General features: G+C 43.5%; 1 protein-coding gene across 8 annotated transcripts in view; it reads left to right on the top strand.

Moving 5' to 3' along the window:
- EXOC6B (exocyst complex component 6B) overlaps positions 1–14,335 on the top strand; it is a 313,712-nt gene that overhangs the window by 156,344 nt on the left and 143,033 nt on the right. For all 8 annotated transcript variants that reach the window (XM_074587160.1, XM_074587157.1, XM_074587165.1 and 5 more), the window contains one exon: positions 5,739–5,807. In XM_074587160.1, the coding sequence (XP_074443261.1) occupies positions 5,739–5,807 (69 nt within the window). The remainder of the gene's footprint in view (positions 1–5,738; positions 5,808–14,335) is intronic.

Genomic DNA, 14,335 nt, shown 5'->3' with positions numbered 1-14,335 from the left:
AGTTGCAGAAGGAGAATTTGCATTTCACAGTGAGTAGCTCCACAGTCTGTTCAGTTTGTGCCAGCTGTTCCCTTTGTAGTAAAAAGCATCCAGAAAACTACAAAGCTCATCCAGATTCTTCTCATTTTCAGTGACTTTTCTTTTGTGATTTTCTTGAATATAGCAGGACAAACTCGCCTGCATTTTGCCTCTTTTCTTCTTGTCCCCAAAAAAGACTGGTCAGGTGTCTCTGAAGTGGTTTGGTCGAATTGGACTCCCTGGTGCTCCTTTGTGGGAGAAGGGGAAACTTTAAGGAAGGACATCACAATTCAGAAGAACGGCCACACAACTGTCTCTGAAGAACAAATCAACAATTCCAGACAGTTTTCTATTTGGAGAAGGAGTTTGGCACTCGGGACATCAGCAGGTGTGAGGTGTCGCCAAAATTCATCATGCTTCTGGCGTTCTTTCAGGTTGACCTGGCTGTAGGAATAAGCTGTAATTCTCTAAGCTTTTGGGAGCTAGAGCAGGGACCCGAGAGAGCTCTCTTGACTTTCTCTGATAAATGGTTTCGTTAGGTGCTATCAAGCTCCACTTTTTGTTTGCTTCCACCACTAATTATGCAAAAAACATCTTGGACACTGAGAGAAACCTCTCTATTTCCAGACAAAGCTGTCTGCCTGTTGGATAGATTGGATCGATGGGCCAACGCTAATGGAATGAGCTTCAACAAGGCCAAGTGCCAGGTCCTGCACTTGGGCCACAACAACCCCATGCATTGGTACAGGCTTGGGGAGGTGTGGCTGGAGAGCTGCCTGGCAGAAAAGGACCTGGGGGTTCTAATTGACAAGCGGCTGAATATGAGCCAGCAGTGTGCCCAGGTGGCCAAGAAAGCCAATGACATCCTGGCTTGTATTAGAAATAGCGTGACCAGCAGAAGTAGGGAGGTGATTCTCCCCCTGTACTCAACACTGGTGAGGCCACACCTTGAGTATTGTGTCCAGTTTTGGGCACCTCAATACAAGAGAGATACCAAGGTGCTGGAGCGAGTGCAGAGGAGGGCAACGAAGCCGGTGAAGGGCCTGCAGAATAAATCTTATGAGGAGCGATTGAAGGAGCTGGGACTGTTTAGTTTGAGGAAGAGGAGGCTGAGGGGAGACCTCATCACTCTCTACAACTACTTGAAAGGACATTGTAGAGAGGTTGGTGCTGGTCTCTTCTCACAGGTAATTAGCGATAGAACAAGAGGGAATGGCTTTAAGCTGCAACAGGGTAGGTTTAGACTGGACATTAGGAAAAAATTTTTCACAGAAAGAGTGGTCAGACACTGGAATAGGCTGCCCAGGGAGGTGGTGGAGTCACCATTCCTGAATGTGTTTAAGAGTCATTTAGATGTGGTGTTAGGGGATATGGTGTAGGGGAGAACTTTGTAGAGTGGGGTTGATGGTTGGACTCGATGATCCCAAGGGTCTTTTCCAACCTAAATGATTCTATGAGCCAGAGTGAGATCAGTTGCTCTGCAGGACCATCTGGCCATTTCCAATATCACATTATTCTGAGCATCCTCTTGACTGTGCAAATGCGTTCAGTTTTTTTTTTCCCTAAGGTTAGCCATGGGACACACTGGGGCACTTAAAGGATACCAAGATCCCACAAGATATAGCAAATCTACAGCACAGTTTGTTCCATACCACCATTCAACATGGGATAAAGTGCTTCCTGGCTACTGGTACCCAAAGAGATTAGATGTGATTTGTTGAATCATAGAATGTGTTGGATGGGAAGGGACCTTTAAAGGTCATCTAGTCCAACCCCCCCTGCCATGAGCAGGGACATCTTCAACTAGATCAGGTTGCTCAGAACCCCATCCAACCTGACCTTGAACGTTTCCAGGGATGGGGCGTATACCACCTCTCTGGGCAACCTGTTCCAGGGTTTCACCACCTTAATTGAAAAAAGATTTTCCTCATATCTGGTCTGAATCTATTCTCGTTCAGTTAAAACCGTTACCCCATGTCCTGTCACAACAGGAGCTCCTAAAAAGTCTGTCTCCACCTTTCTTATAAATCCCCTTTAAGTACTGAAAGGCCACAGCAAGGTCTCGCCAGAGCCTTCTCTTTTCCAGGCTGAATAGTCCCAACTGTCTCAGCCTCCCCTTACAGCAGAGGTGTTCCAGCCCTTGGACCATTTCCGTGGTCTCATCTGGACCTGCTCCAACAGGTCCATGCCTGTCTTGTGCTGAGGACTCCAGAGCTTTTTGCAGTGCAGAACGAACGCTACTTAGAGCAGTAGAGTTTTCTGCAATGTGTGCATCATGTGAAGAGACCCAGCCTGCTCAATGTCCTCCGTTGGACTTGAGACTTTGGGGGTACAATGTCATGGGTGCTCGTGTTTCTCTGCACCAGTGCATCCATGTGCATCAGTCAATGGGCCCGTGAGATGGTTCATAAAACACCTCTCTTGGAATTCCTGGTGTTTAAGTCTGGAGCTTTTTTTCCTTCACTGAAAGAGGAGCGAATGTGTATGTATGTGCTTGTGTCACGTCTGTCTTTACATCAAAAACTAACAAGGATCAGAGATTCAAGCCATTGTATCACAAATTTGTCTGAAACCAGATCTGGGCCTGCCTTGTGTTTGTGTCAACTACATCTGAACATTTCCATTGAAAGCTTGGCTTCCATGGCTTAAGTTTGCTGCAGGTAGTGTTTAACCCACCTGAAAATGTTCTTGCAAAAAGAGAGGGTTTGGCTGTTTACAGAGACTGACAGGTCTGCCTCTGTTCCCAGCACCAGGAGCATGCCAGATGCAGGGTTTGGGAATGAGGTTTGTGAAGCTGATCTTTTGTGGACTGGGAAAATTTTGGACAAGAAGAATAAATTCTTTGTTCTGCAAGTCAAAAGAAAAAAAGATTAGGCTGAAGGGAAGATGTCAGGGGAGTAATCAGTCCTGTTGTTGAGGCGGCTCTAGTGCTCATTTCATCGTCGAGTTTCAAAAATCAAAGATTTCTTTATTTTTTTGAACGCTGGTGGTGCAGCTTTGGCTAGGAAAACCGAGTCACTGCTAAAGTGGATGTGCTAAGCCTGAATTTTTAGATATGTCTTAATATCTATATATTATCTAATATTTACATATTTAGATATTTATATATGTTTAAATTGTGCAATGTGTTAAACTAGCCACAGAGATAATTTCATACATTCTGTATATTTAGTGGCCTATATGGGTTAGTCTGGAAAGACTTAAAACTATAGGATTATTATTTCTTCTGTTGTAGGGCAATGGCTGTATGTGGAAGAGGTGGTCTGTTTTTTCCTTAAAATGTATTGTAGGTTTATACCTTGCATAAAATCCTAGCACAGGTTTTGGGTGCATGTCTTTCTGTTTGCAGAAGCTTTCTGGTGGTCCAGGACTTGTGCTTCCACGTCTGATAGTGTTCTACCTTGATTAGCAATTTTAAAGCTATTCATGTCTCAGAGATGTTAACTCTGCAGAATAGTCCAGCATATTTTTTGTGAGTGTGTGTGTGTGGGCTTAAAAGTTTTTACAGAAGATCAGAGACTGTGAAAATGTTGCAGTCTGCTTTGAAAGAATTTCTCTGGGGGAGTAAGCTCCGTTTTTGGCAATATCCTGATTTCACAAATCTTTATCAGAAATATTTCTCCGTGGACCATGTTCAACTAGTGTCCCAAATCCAAGAGGAGCAAACCCGTTTGATCCTGAATTCAAATTCATAGGAAAACATCGCCTGCTTTGATGATATTGTGAAGGGATGACAGATTTCTCCTCCCTTAGAAAAACACAGGGTGGACTCGGGTCCATCCAGTCCAGCTTCCCCACGCTGATGGTGGTCGCTGGAGGATGGCTGGGTCGAGCGAGTACCGATACTTTCCTGTCTGCTTTAGTGATCTCCAGCAGTTTTGCAATCAGGGATTTCTGAGCCAGACGTGTTTTACTGTTTTACCAACTGGAGACGAGTTATGCTTTATGCAGGAGGAATACAGCAAGGCAAAATCTGTATCCACAAACTAGCTGAAATCTGGATTTAGGAGCTCTTTAGGGAGCATTAGAAGGCCCGGGAGACTGCAAATGGGAAATAAATGACCAGGAAGACATGATAAAATTGTCATTAACACAATAAAACTGCTGCCTAGTGTTTGCAATTGTCAAATACAGTCTTATGAAAGGTAAGAGATGTTAGCGAGACTGGTGAGCTGTGCTTCACAGCTGCTCACTCTCAGTTCAGCTGTAACCCTTCTGCTACGGCATGTTGAACAGCTGGGTTCAACGTGGAAAGTGTCACACGGGCAATGCCAGGCTCATCGCTCACTTGGAAACCTTCCTCCTTCCTGGTGAGCCAACCTTGTCCGTCTCTAAGAGCTGCTCAAATGGCACATGGAGTGCTTGGTGCAAGTAGGGGGAGAAAATGCCCAGTGAGATGGATGAGCAAGCTCATGCCATACGCCAGTGCAACTCTTTATTGCCTTGCTTCCACTGAGCTGGCTGCTTTGTTCTCCCTGCACCACCAGGTTGAGACTGTCAAGTTCTGGGGGGTCTTGGAGCAATGCTGGTGGTGTGAGATGAGATGCTCCCACACCATGTGTTGCTGCTCTGTCCATCTCTGTAGCTTCTTTCATTGTTTCAGTTCTTAGCAGGAACCTATGTAGTGTTGAGTGCTGAGTTTCTTTGCATGAAGGAGATTCCTTAACATCTCCAGTTCCACATTGCACAGGAGGCTATTTAACAAAATCCCCTATTTTCTCTTTCCAGCCCATAACTTCTGCATTCCCCTGCTTGAAGCCATTACTTTAGATGAGTAGGACCGCTTGCCCCAGGTGCTTTGGGCAGCGTTGGTTGAGGCTTGCATACCCTCATCCAGCTAGAAACTTCTCTCTTCTTCATCCTACCTTCTTTTTAGCATAATTAAAAATACATAAAATAAACATGTTTCCCAGGCCTGTCCATTGGTCCCTTTCATCTTTCTCCCCTTTTTTCCACCACATGTCAACAGAACACTCCCCTCCTCTATGGATTTTGGGGGAGAAGGAGGGTTGCCTTAGCTTTATGCCTTGGCCAACAAGCTTAATGCTGTGTTGGCTCGAACATATCCAAAGGACACAAGCTTCTTGTATGTAAATTTCTTCTCTGATCTTTCCTTTCTCCCTCCCTCTGTCCCACCCTTCAAAAATGTTCTTCCTTGTCCCTGTGCTAGACTCACTATGTTGTTGAAAGGTGGTGGAGTCTGTGTGGCGTGTTTTTAAGAAAAAAAAAATTTTTTTAAAATTATGCTTTTAAAGAAATCAAACTAGAAATCTTGAGAATAAGTGTGCTTTGTCCTGTCCCATCTCCACACCTCCCCTGCCTCCCCCCTCCCCCCCAGCCCATCCCATTGCATAAGTACCAGAACAGCTTGTGCCAGGATGCTTGAGCTTGTATTTAACCCTATGGTTAAATGAATTCTCTGCGAGGCTGGCTAACAGTGGGACAAATGCTGCAATGTGATTTTCTAGGGGAGTATAAATAGAGTGAGAGCAACATTAAATGAAATGTTCCTACTTTGAGAATCTTTAAAAAAAAATTAAATATAGTCAGATATAGGTAGATAACAATAATCAACCTAATTGTTACATATCTGAAATCTTGTCGTCACTCTGTTGAACCTGCATGCATTGGAGTTACACTTACCTATATGTGATATTTTAGAGCTGCACTTGCCTATAGGTTTTCTGTGTATTTCACACTGTTCTCCTGCTGTCTTTTAGGTGCCTGGGGCCCAAGACCTAGTGGACTTCTCACCGGTGTACCGATGCCTGCACATATACTCTGTCCTGGTAAGTAACTCTGTGCTGCCTGTGAGACTGGTGCTGACACTGGACTGTGGTTTAAAGAAGATGGTGGGGTGCAGCTCATTCTGCTGATGCTGCTGGAAGGAGGTGGTTGCAAAACATTTATTAATGTTCACCTACCTAGGAAGTGCGTTACCTGAAGTAGAAAGTAGGCCAGTGATGGATGTGTTTTGATAAAAACCACACAGTTACTTCATGCAGGCCACAGAAATATAAAGGGATATTTTCTCCCAACTATTGCACACCCTGGGTTTACAATATACATTTTTCTTGGTCAGGCTGTTTTCCTCTGAGAGTTCTTGTTTGACCACAGTAGTTTCATTATTCAGTGCAAATGGAGGAGTTGCAGGCAGGGAGAGAAATTGATTTTAAATGTATTGTTTGCTGCGCTTAGGAGAATTTTGCAGCTCTTTAGACATTGTTCGACAGGAGCAGATTTGCTGCCGTCCCGCCAAATCCACCATTTGACTGTATCGCTCCCAGTTTCCCAATAATTAGGCTTTGCATGCACTGAAAAATACAGCCAAAGTGAAACTGTTCTGTGTTTATGTTTGGTTATTGGCTAAAAAGTGTTACTCTGAACCGTGTCATGTTCTTGAGAACTTCTCAAGAGAGCTCCCATCTCTGCAGGCGTAGGCTGCTAGGTGAGCTACATTTTCTCCTAGGCATTATGAGTACGTAAGGTATTGATTTTTTTTTACTTATTTATAACAAGGGCAGATAAGATGCCCTTTGTAGCTTACCCTTCAGCTTTTAATGTCTGAGATGCTTCCAACAGCATATGAGTCTTGCATCTGCAGACCCAAAGAACCTGTGTTGTTTGCATACATTCTTTAACGTCCTTTGGAGAGTCAGAGCTTTCAGGGGGCTTTTCTCCTGCGGTTGAGCAATCTGAAGCCCAGGCAGCAGATGAAAGGAGCACTCTGTTCACAGCTTTCCTCCCTTTCCACGGCGGAGCCAGGCTTGTGAGAGAATTGTTTTCAAGGCACTTCCAAAGCCAGTTTCTCCAGCAATACATACAAATGAATTTGCAAAAGGAAAAGAATTGTCATAAAAAACACTTATATAAAATCTTTTTGTGCCCTCATCTGTTAATAGTTATGTAATTTGGCTACATTGCCATGATATTTTATTGCAATGAAAAAGTTAACCTACCCAAAATGTGCTACTCTGTTTATCTTGGACAAAAACCTCCTCCTCAAACCCGGCGCTGGGAGCCCGGTTCAGGGAGTGTGCTAATTGAAGATTACAACTGGTCTGAAATGCTTTGTGGATTTCAAAGTGTCACTTTATTTGGAGAAACTTCAGTGAAGAATATGTATAATGAAAACAGCATTAGGAATCCTATTTGTGTAGCTTACCTACATTTGTTTTATGCAAGGGTATTTATTTAACTGTGTATTTATACATAAAGCTGTTATGAAAAGGATGAAGAGCTTTTGCTGGTGGATGTAACAGTTTTGCACATTTGAAATGGTCTTATTTCTACACTGGGGCTTTGTTGTTGTCTTGTTGCTTTACTTTTTTATCTGAAATAGCAATCAGTCCTCCAAAGCGTATTAGGGAAACACTGTTTCTAGAATAGAGGTTTCATGGGCAGAGCTCTGTGGATCTGGATGGGATTGTCTTCTGCTGGAGGTGGGAATAGTGCAGTGGAGTTGGTGATGGCGAAGTTAGACCTGGTACAGGAGTTTCGTGCCAGTGGTTTAGCATCCTCTGTCGCCATCCTAAGCTGAGATCGTTCAATCCTTCTCCCCTACTCCTTCTCTATTTCAGCCAATAGCCCTAGTAGTGAGAAAAAGATACATCAGAACTCTAAAGAAGGTGTGTTGGTGAGACAGGAGCAAGAGAAAAAGGTAACTGACCCTAGTAAAGGCTGCTGAAAAGAAAATTGCCCTTTTCCTGACCTGTGATTGAATCCTGCCCAGGCTTTCTAGGCCCAACTTAGGTTGAACAATGTCAGAGATCCAGCAAGCATCGAGGGAAACAGCCACATCAGTGTCAGACGGAAGGATCATAATGTAATAGTTACCAAAAAATCCTAATATTTGTCATTTACAATAGCGTTATCTAAACGCTTGGCCTGCAGTTAAAAAGGCCCACGTTGAATAAACATTGAGATATTTATTATTTTTAGTGAAATCGACCTTCCAGTCACCTCGGTTTTATGGCTGTGCTGCTTATAAATTCCCAAAGGATTATTTGAAAAATCCTACTCATATCTGCCAGCCTTATCAGCAGGGCAGAAGTTCACATATTGTAACGGGAGGTCAGCCTTCGGTCATGGTCTTACAGAGGGGGCCAGGCACCTGTAAATCCTTCCTTCAGCAACCAAGGCGAAGTACAATATCAAACAGGCAAGGAGACTTTTCCAGGAAATGCTGAACTTTCTCAGGAAGGGCAGAGGAGGGGGAAAGAAAGTGAAGGAAGGTCAGGCGGGGGTTAATTGAGAGTTGGACCTTGGCGTGGTGGCGGCTCCAGGGAGGACAGGCTCTGATGGGATGCTTTATGGGACTATTCATCTGAGATTCCTTTTCTTGTGAGAAACGGACTGGCCTGGCTGAGGGTGTCTTGAGGAAGAAATGGGCGTAGGAGAGGCTTTGAATATCTGCAGATATTGAACAAAACATCACAAGAGTGTATTTGTTTATTATACATGGAGTTGTACACACGGATAGCCTTTCTTTACTCAACTAACCCTTTGATTTCATGATTTCGGTTTACATCACTAAATGGTGCCTAGAACAACAAGTCCTTACCCTACCTGTGGTTTCTGCATGCAGCAAATATACTCTGAATTGCATGAAAAAAGGCTTTTCGGATGACAGGTTTGGTTTCAAGCTGGTGTGAATCAGTAACCACTGAACAACCTCAGTGTCTTGGTGGGAATCCTGGTAATACTAGGCGAATGTATACTGTTCTTAGGGGGAAAAAAAAAAGAAAAAAAAAAAAGCTGGAACCATGGATATGGTGGTTCTTCAGATGCCAGGAGCATCTCATAAAAGGGTGAACGGGGGGTGCTGGCAGCAGAGCCAGGACATGGGAGTCTTGAGGCCTGTCCTGGTCTCCTTGGTCAGTTGGCCAAAGTCCGTGTCTAGTTTTAGCTGATGTTAAACACTAAACCCCACTTAGTTTCTGTTGAGCAGCGATGTGCTATTTAAGGACATTCATCTACAGTGTGGTTAGGCTGCTAGGCTGTTGGTATCAGGTATATCTTTTCCTTGAGTTAATAGAGAAGTTTGTTGAAAATGGTAATATTATTATATAAAGAAGAAACAAGAATATTTCAGTGAAGTGATTTTGCCATTGACTTTTTTATCTTTTATGTTGTCTTTGACCAAAGTCTATGTAATGCTTAAGTTGCTTTGATCGATATCCAAAATAAATTAGGAAAGGTGAGGTTTGGGCCAGATGGTTTATCTGCTGGAGCATCTGAACAGCTGTTGGGTGCCTTGTATTTCAAGGCCAAGACATGGGGAATGGCTTTGCTTTACATAACATAAAATGAAAAGCAGTTTTTGTTTCATGTTTCCTGTAAGCTGTAAGAAGACAGAAAGCAAAGAGTGAATGAAGAGCAGAAAGGAATTAAAAAAAAAAAAAAAAAAAAGCCAAAAAAAGCCAGAGTGGTTTACACAGAGTGTGCTCCCAAGGAGTTGTCTCAAAGGCAGCTGATGATGATTTAAGTCACTAAAGCTCCTGCTTCAGCCAGTGCTGTTGCCTGTTAGTACTCATTTAGGGTTTGCCTTAGCTAGGTGGGTTTTTTTAGCTTTATGCTAATTGGTTACCAATTACTTTGAGGTTCTTAACATGTTCATGAAGACACTGGTATTGACACTCCCAGCTCTTTGATCCGAGCTACAAAGGGGTCATTTTAGGGTAAAGAACAAGTGTCCAAAAAAAAAAAAAAAAGAGAGCAGATTCTGATGTAAATACAGGTTTAAAACTGTAGCTGCCTCCTTCTAGTTGATGAAGTATTTCTGGAGAATCCCAGAGCTGGATAATTTAGATAAATAGCAGTTGACAGGTATTTACTATAAATTTGTTGTATCTCGCCACTGACATTTTTATCTGCTGTATTGCTTTTACCCCAAGCCTCTATAACCCTAAAACTGCTTTGATGCACAAAATACATTAGGAAAGGTAAAAAAATGTAAAACAAATAATACCCCTCCCTTTCCTAAAAATAATCAATGTAGAAACGTCCTTAAATTCCTATATTAAAATACATGTGTTGTGCATAGACTGTATCCACTTGGTACGTTTTTGCTTGCCTAGTTTAGTGAAGAATATAATGTTTTATATCTCTTAGCTGTGCAGAGCCAGCACGGCCCTCAGAGGAGAAACAAGGGTTTACTTTTGCTTATCGCTAAAATTGCTACGTTTTGATTTCAGAAGCTGTGCAGGGATTCATCGGCTCAGGGACTCAAGGTGAACTGTTCAGCTGAGGATGGGAAATACCACTTCTATCTCCAAGCCCAGCAGATTTCATTTGAAGTGGGAGATGCCACAAATCCGGCAGCGGATCATTAGTCTCCTCCCAGCCCTCCACTTAAATAATTTTTTTTTTTTCAATTTCTCTTAGAAGTGTGCTAGTGACTGTGTTGCCTGCATTAATCCTCCATTTTCTGCCTCTATGGACTATTAAATTGTGGGTCTGGTTGCTCATTTGCTTGCCCATGGTGGCTGTGACGCAGCCGGTCGTTCCTGCCCCCTCCCCACCTCTCCAGGGAGGCTCCAGCCTCCCCACCAAGATGTTTGTTCTTTGGTAACGGGGCAAAACAATTGAAGTTTTTCTTTCAAGGGATGAGAAAACCTCTTATAGGAACCACAATTCAAATAATAAGAGCTACCCAACCCTCTCTTTCATATGAAAACGTCTCTTTTTTCTCTTTGTAACACTACTTGTTTCTTTTATTTGATACTGAAACACAAACCGTACCATGGAAAGTCTGTGGTTTACTTCTATTTTTGAGATCAGGGTTGTAAAGTTTTCCCTCAGTGTCCTTGGGAACTTTAAAACTTTTTTTTTCTGGAGGGGGTGGGGGGGCAGTGGAAAAAATTTCATTCTCGAAGTCTCTGGTAACTCCTTGTTCATCTCAGACACTTTGCAGATTGTCCCATCGTTGTGTCCTGGCATATCTCACTGTCTGCTGACTTGGCTGACCCACTGGTGCCTGGTGCAGTTAGATAGCTATAAACACAGCACTGAGATCATAGGGAAAGGCTGAGGGTGAGACACTTTGTGCACTGGATTGATAAGGACACAGGAAAAGCCATTAGAGTGAACTGGTGTCAGTGACCTGTGATAACCATTCTGTACTACGTGCTAATGGACCCTGGGTAGTGTGTCTGTCTGTAGTGGCAATAGATTTAACTTTTGTAATTGTCATATTGCTCTTTTAACCCTGTGACCTTATTACCCATGAGAAAACCACTTGGCTTCGATCAAAGAAGCAGCAAAGAAATCAGTGTTCATTCTGAGCTGGCTAGATATGATCACAGGCAGCCTTGATTCTTAAAATATTCAGCTTGGAAAACAGACATGTTAGGGGGACAAAAAAAAAGGGTGGTTTACTACAATAGCCCGGATGCAGACTTCTTGTCACCTGAGGTTAGGAACAGCAGCCGTGCTTTCCCAGGGCTTTGCAGAACTCTGCACCGTCACTTACTCACTGAAAATATACTGATATTTTACATTTAAAGCTGATTTCATCCTGATTCACCCAATCTCATTCCACTCTTAGTGGCTAGAATAAGAGACTGACTCAGTTAATCCTGACAATGGAAAATATATTGTATCTGATCAGTATTTCATCACACCATTCAGGATGGATAGGACCTAAGGAGGTCTCTGGTCCAACTTCCTGCCCAAAGTGGGGTCAGCTCTAAGATCAGACCAGGTTACTCAGGGCTTTATCCAATCTGGTCTTGAAAACCTCCAGGGACCAAGACTGCAGAACCTCTCAGGGCAGCCTACTCTGCTCCATGACTTCCTGCTAGGTATTGAAGGTGGCTGTTAGGTCTCGCCAAAGCAGTCGCTTCTCCAGACTGAACAAGTTCTTTTAAACTCCCACTGTGGGACAAGTGCTCCAGCCTCAACCATCTTGTTGACCTCCAGTGAACTTACTCCATTTTATTGGTGTCTTTCCTGTATTTGGGAGGCCCAAAACTGGATGTAGGGTATAGATATATTCTTAACAAGTGCTGCATAGAAGGGGATAATCACTTCCCTCAATCTACTGGCTTTATTCCTGTTAATACAGCCTAGGAGGCTGTTGGCTGCCTCTGCTCCCAGGGCAGACGGCTGGCCCATGTTCAGCTTGCCGTCTGCCAAGGCTCTTGGTCCTAATCCACAGAGCTGCTCCCCAGGCAGTCAGTCCCCAGTGTGTGTTGTTGCAGGAGGTTCTTCCTTCCCAGGTGCACAACTTGGCATTTCTCCTTACTTATTTTCATCAGGTTCCTGTCAGCCCATTCCTCCAGCATATCAAGACCCTCTGGATAGTGGCCTCGCTCTTGAGTGTGTTGACTTTTTTCCCCTAGCTTAGTGTCATCGGCAAAGTGCATGAGTGTGCTCTGTTGCCTCCTCCAAGTCACTGATAAAGATGCTAAGCGGGACAGGCCCCAGGACAGACCCCCATTGTGGTTCTCTACTTGTTACCAGCTTCCATGTTGGGTACAACTCATTAATCATGACCCTCTGAACGTGACCACCCAACCAATTATTTACCCATCCAGCTGATCACTCATCCAGACTGTGACATCCAAACTTGGATACAGGAATATTGTGAAAGAGCATGCCAAAAGCCTTGATAAGTCAATGACACCCACTGCTTTCCCCTCATCCATAAATCCTGTCATGCTATCATAGAAGGCAGTCTGATTGCCAGCATAACTTCTGCTTGTTAAATTCATGCTGGTTGTCCCCAGTTCCCTTCTCCTCCATATTCTGAAAATGTGTCCCAGGAGGGCCCAACTCATGAATTCCTCAGGGACTGAAGCAAAGTTGAGTGTGCTGTAGTTCCTCAGATCATCTTTTCAGCCTTTATTGCAACATTTACCTTTTTCCACTTATTGGGAGCGTGGTTTTTTTTTTTTTATGGTATTTGAACTACTATGGGCTCTTTGGTTCTAGGGAGCTCTAAGATCAGGATTGGTTTTGTTATGAGATATTCACCTTGAGTGGTACAGAATGCAGGCCAGCTGAAGGACCCTGAAGACCAACACCACTATTTGTATTGTGTAAGTGTGGGAAGGCTCTTCTTAAGATTTGCTCCAGGCATTGGGGCTCAGGAGGGTTCTGGGAATGTTTCTCCATCTACCCTGAAGAACTTTGTGGAGGTGTCCAGAAGTCACGATGTGTCAAAAGTAACAAGTGCTAGAGACAGAAGTGCACTGATATGCAGAGAACTTCCCTGAAGAGCATTGAGTTTTCTAAGGTAAAACTCAGTTTAACAGAAAAGGAAATATCTAAGAAACATTCTCATTACATCTTTTCTCATCCTTTGGTTATAGACTCGTAGTAGTTTAGACTGGAAGAGACTCATGGAAGGCTTTGGTCCAGCCCTCCACTCAGGGCTAAGTTTGAAGAATTAGGGATCTCAGAGGCACATCCATTTGAGTTTTGAGGATCTCCAAGGGTGGAGGCTGGCCAGCCTGTCTGAGTCCCTGTTCCAGTGTTTGACCAACCTTACTGTATTTTTTCCCCCCCGTTAAATTAGTTTGAATTTATCTTTTTACATTTTGTCTCCTGCCTCTCCTTTTGCTGTGTATTTCCAAGGGGAGCCTGGCTCTATCTACTCTGTAATCTGGTATTAGATACACTTCCTTACCTTTCTCCTTCCTCACCTTTCCTCATGTGTCGTGTGCTCCAGGTCCCTCAATTACCTTGGTGGCCACTCCTGGCCTTTCTTCAATGTGTAGTACACCAGCATCTCTACAGCTGTTCTTTTGCATTACGCATTAAAAGCCATTTTTATTGCAGCTGGATCACAAGTGACACTGTTCCACTGGGCTGATGCTGATATTCAATATTTAGGACTTATTTTTGTTCCTAAAACTAGATAAATGGCATTCTTGGTGCCAGTTCAGTGACATGTGAAAGATATTGCAACATAACACTAAACCCTGATTTGACCCTGGTGAATCAGATCCAGTTTCTCTTGACTGTCCCCAAAATTGGAGGAAGAACAGAGTCCCAGGAACCCCTCTTAGAAGTGAAGAGTCTTGCCTGTGTGGCGTTGCCTCCAGACTCCCTGCATGGAAATCACTGAGAAGCAAAAGTGATAAGGTGAGCATGGAAGCAAAGTTGGGAGATATACTGGCCCCATCTCTTACCTTGTGCTGTTAAGTGTTTTAGTCGCCCTGGGCTTCAAACTGCATCTCAGTAGAGTATGTGTAAGATATAGACTCTCCAAGGCTGCTAGAAAAAGAGACATTAGGAAGTTTCTTCTGCATGGGGACTGCTGAGCTATTCGTGTTAGTGAAGCTGTGTATTTTATGCGTAAATTAACCCT

The sequence above is a fragment of the Larus michahellis genome, chromosome 5 (assembly GCF_964199755.1).
Source record: "Larus michahellis chromosome 5, bLarMic1.1, whole genome shotgun sequence".
NCBI classification, from domain to species: Eukaryota; Metazoa; Chordata; class Aves; order Charadriiformes; family Laridae; genus Larus; species Larus michahellis.
Note: the sequence above shows the minus strand (reverse complement) of the source record. Positions and strands in the feature narration are given on the sequence as shown.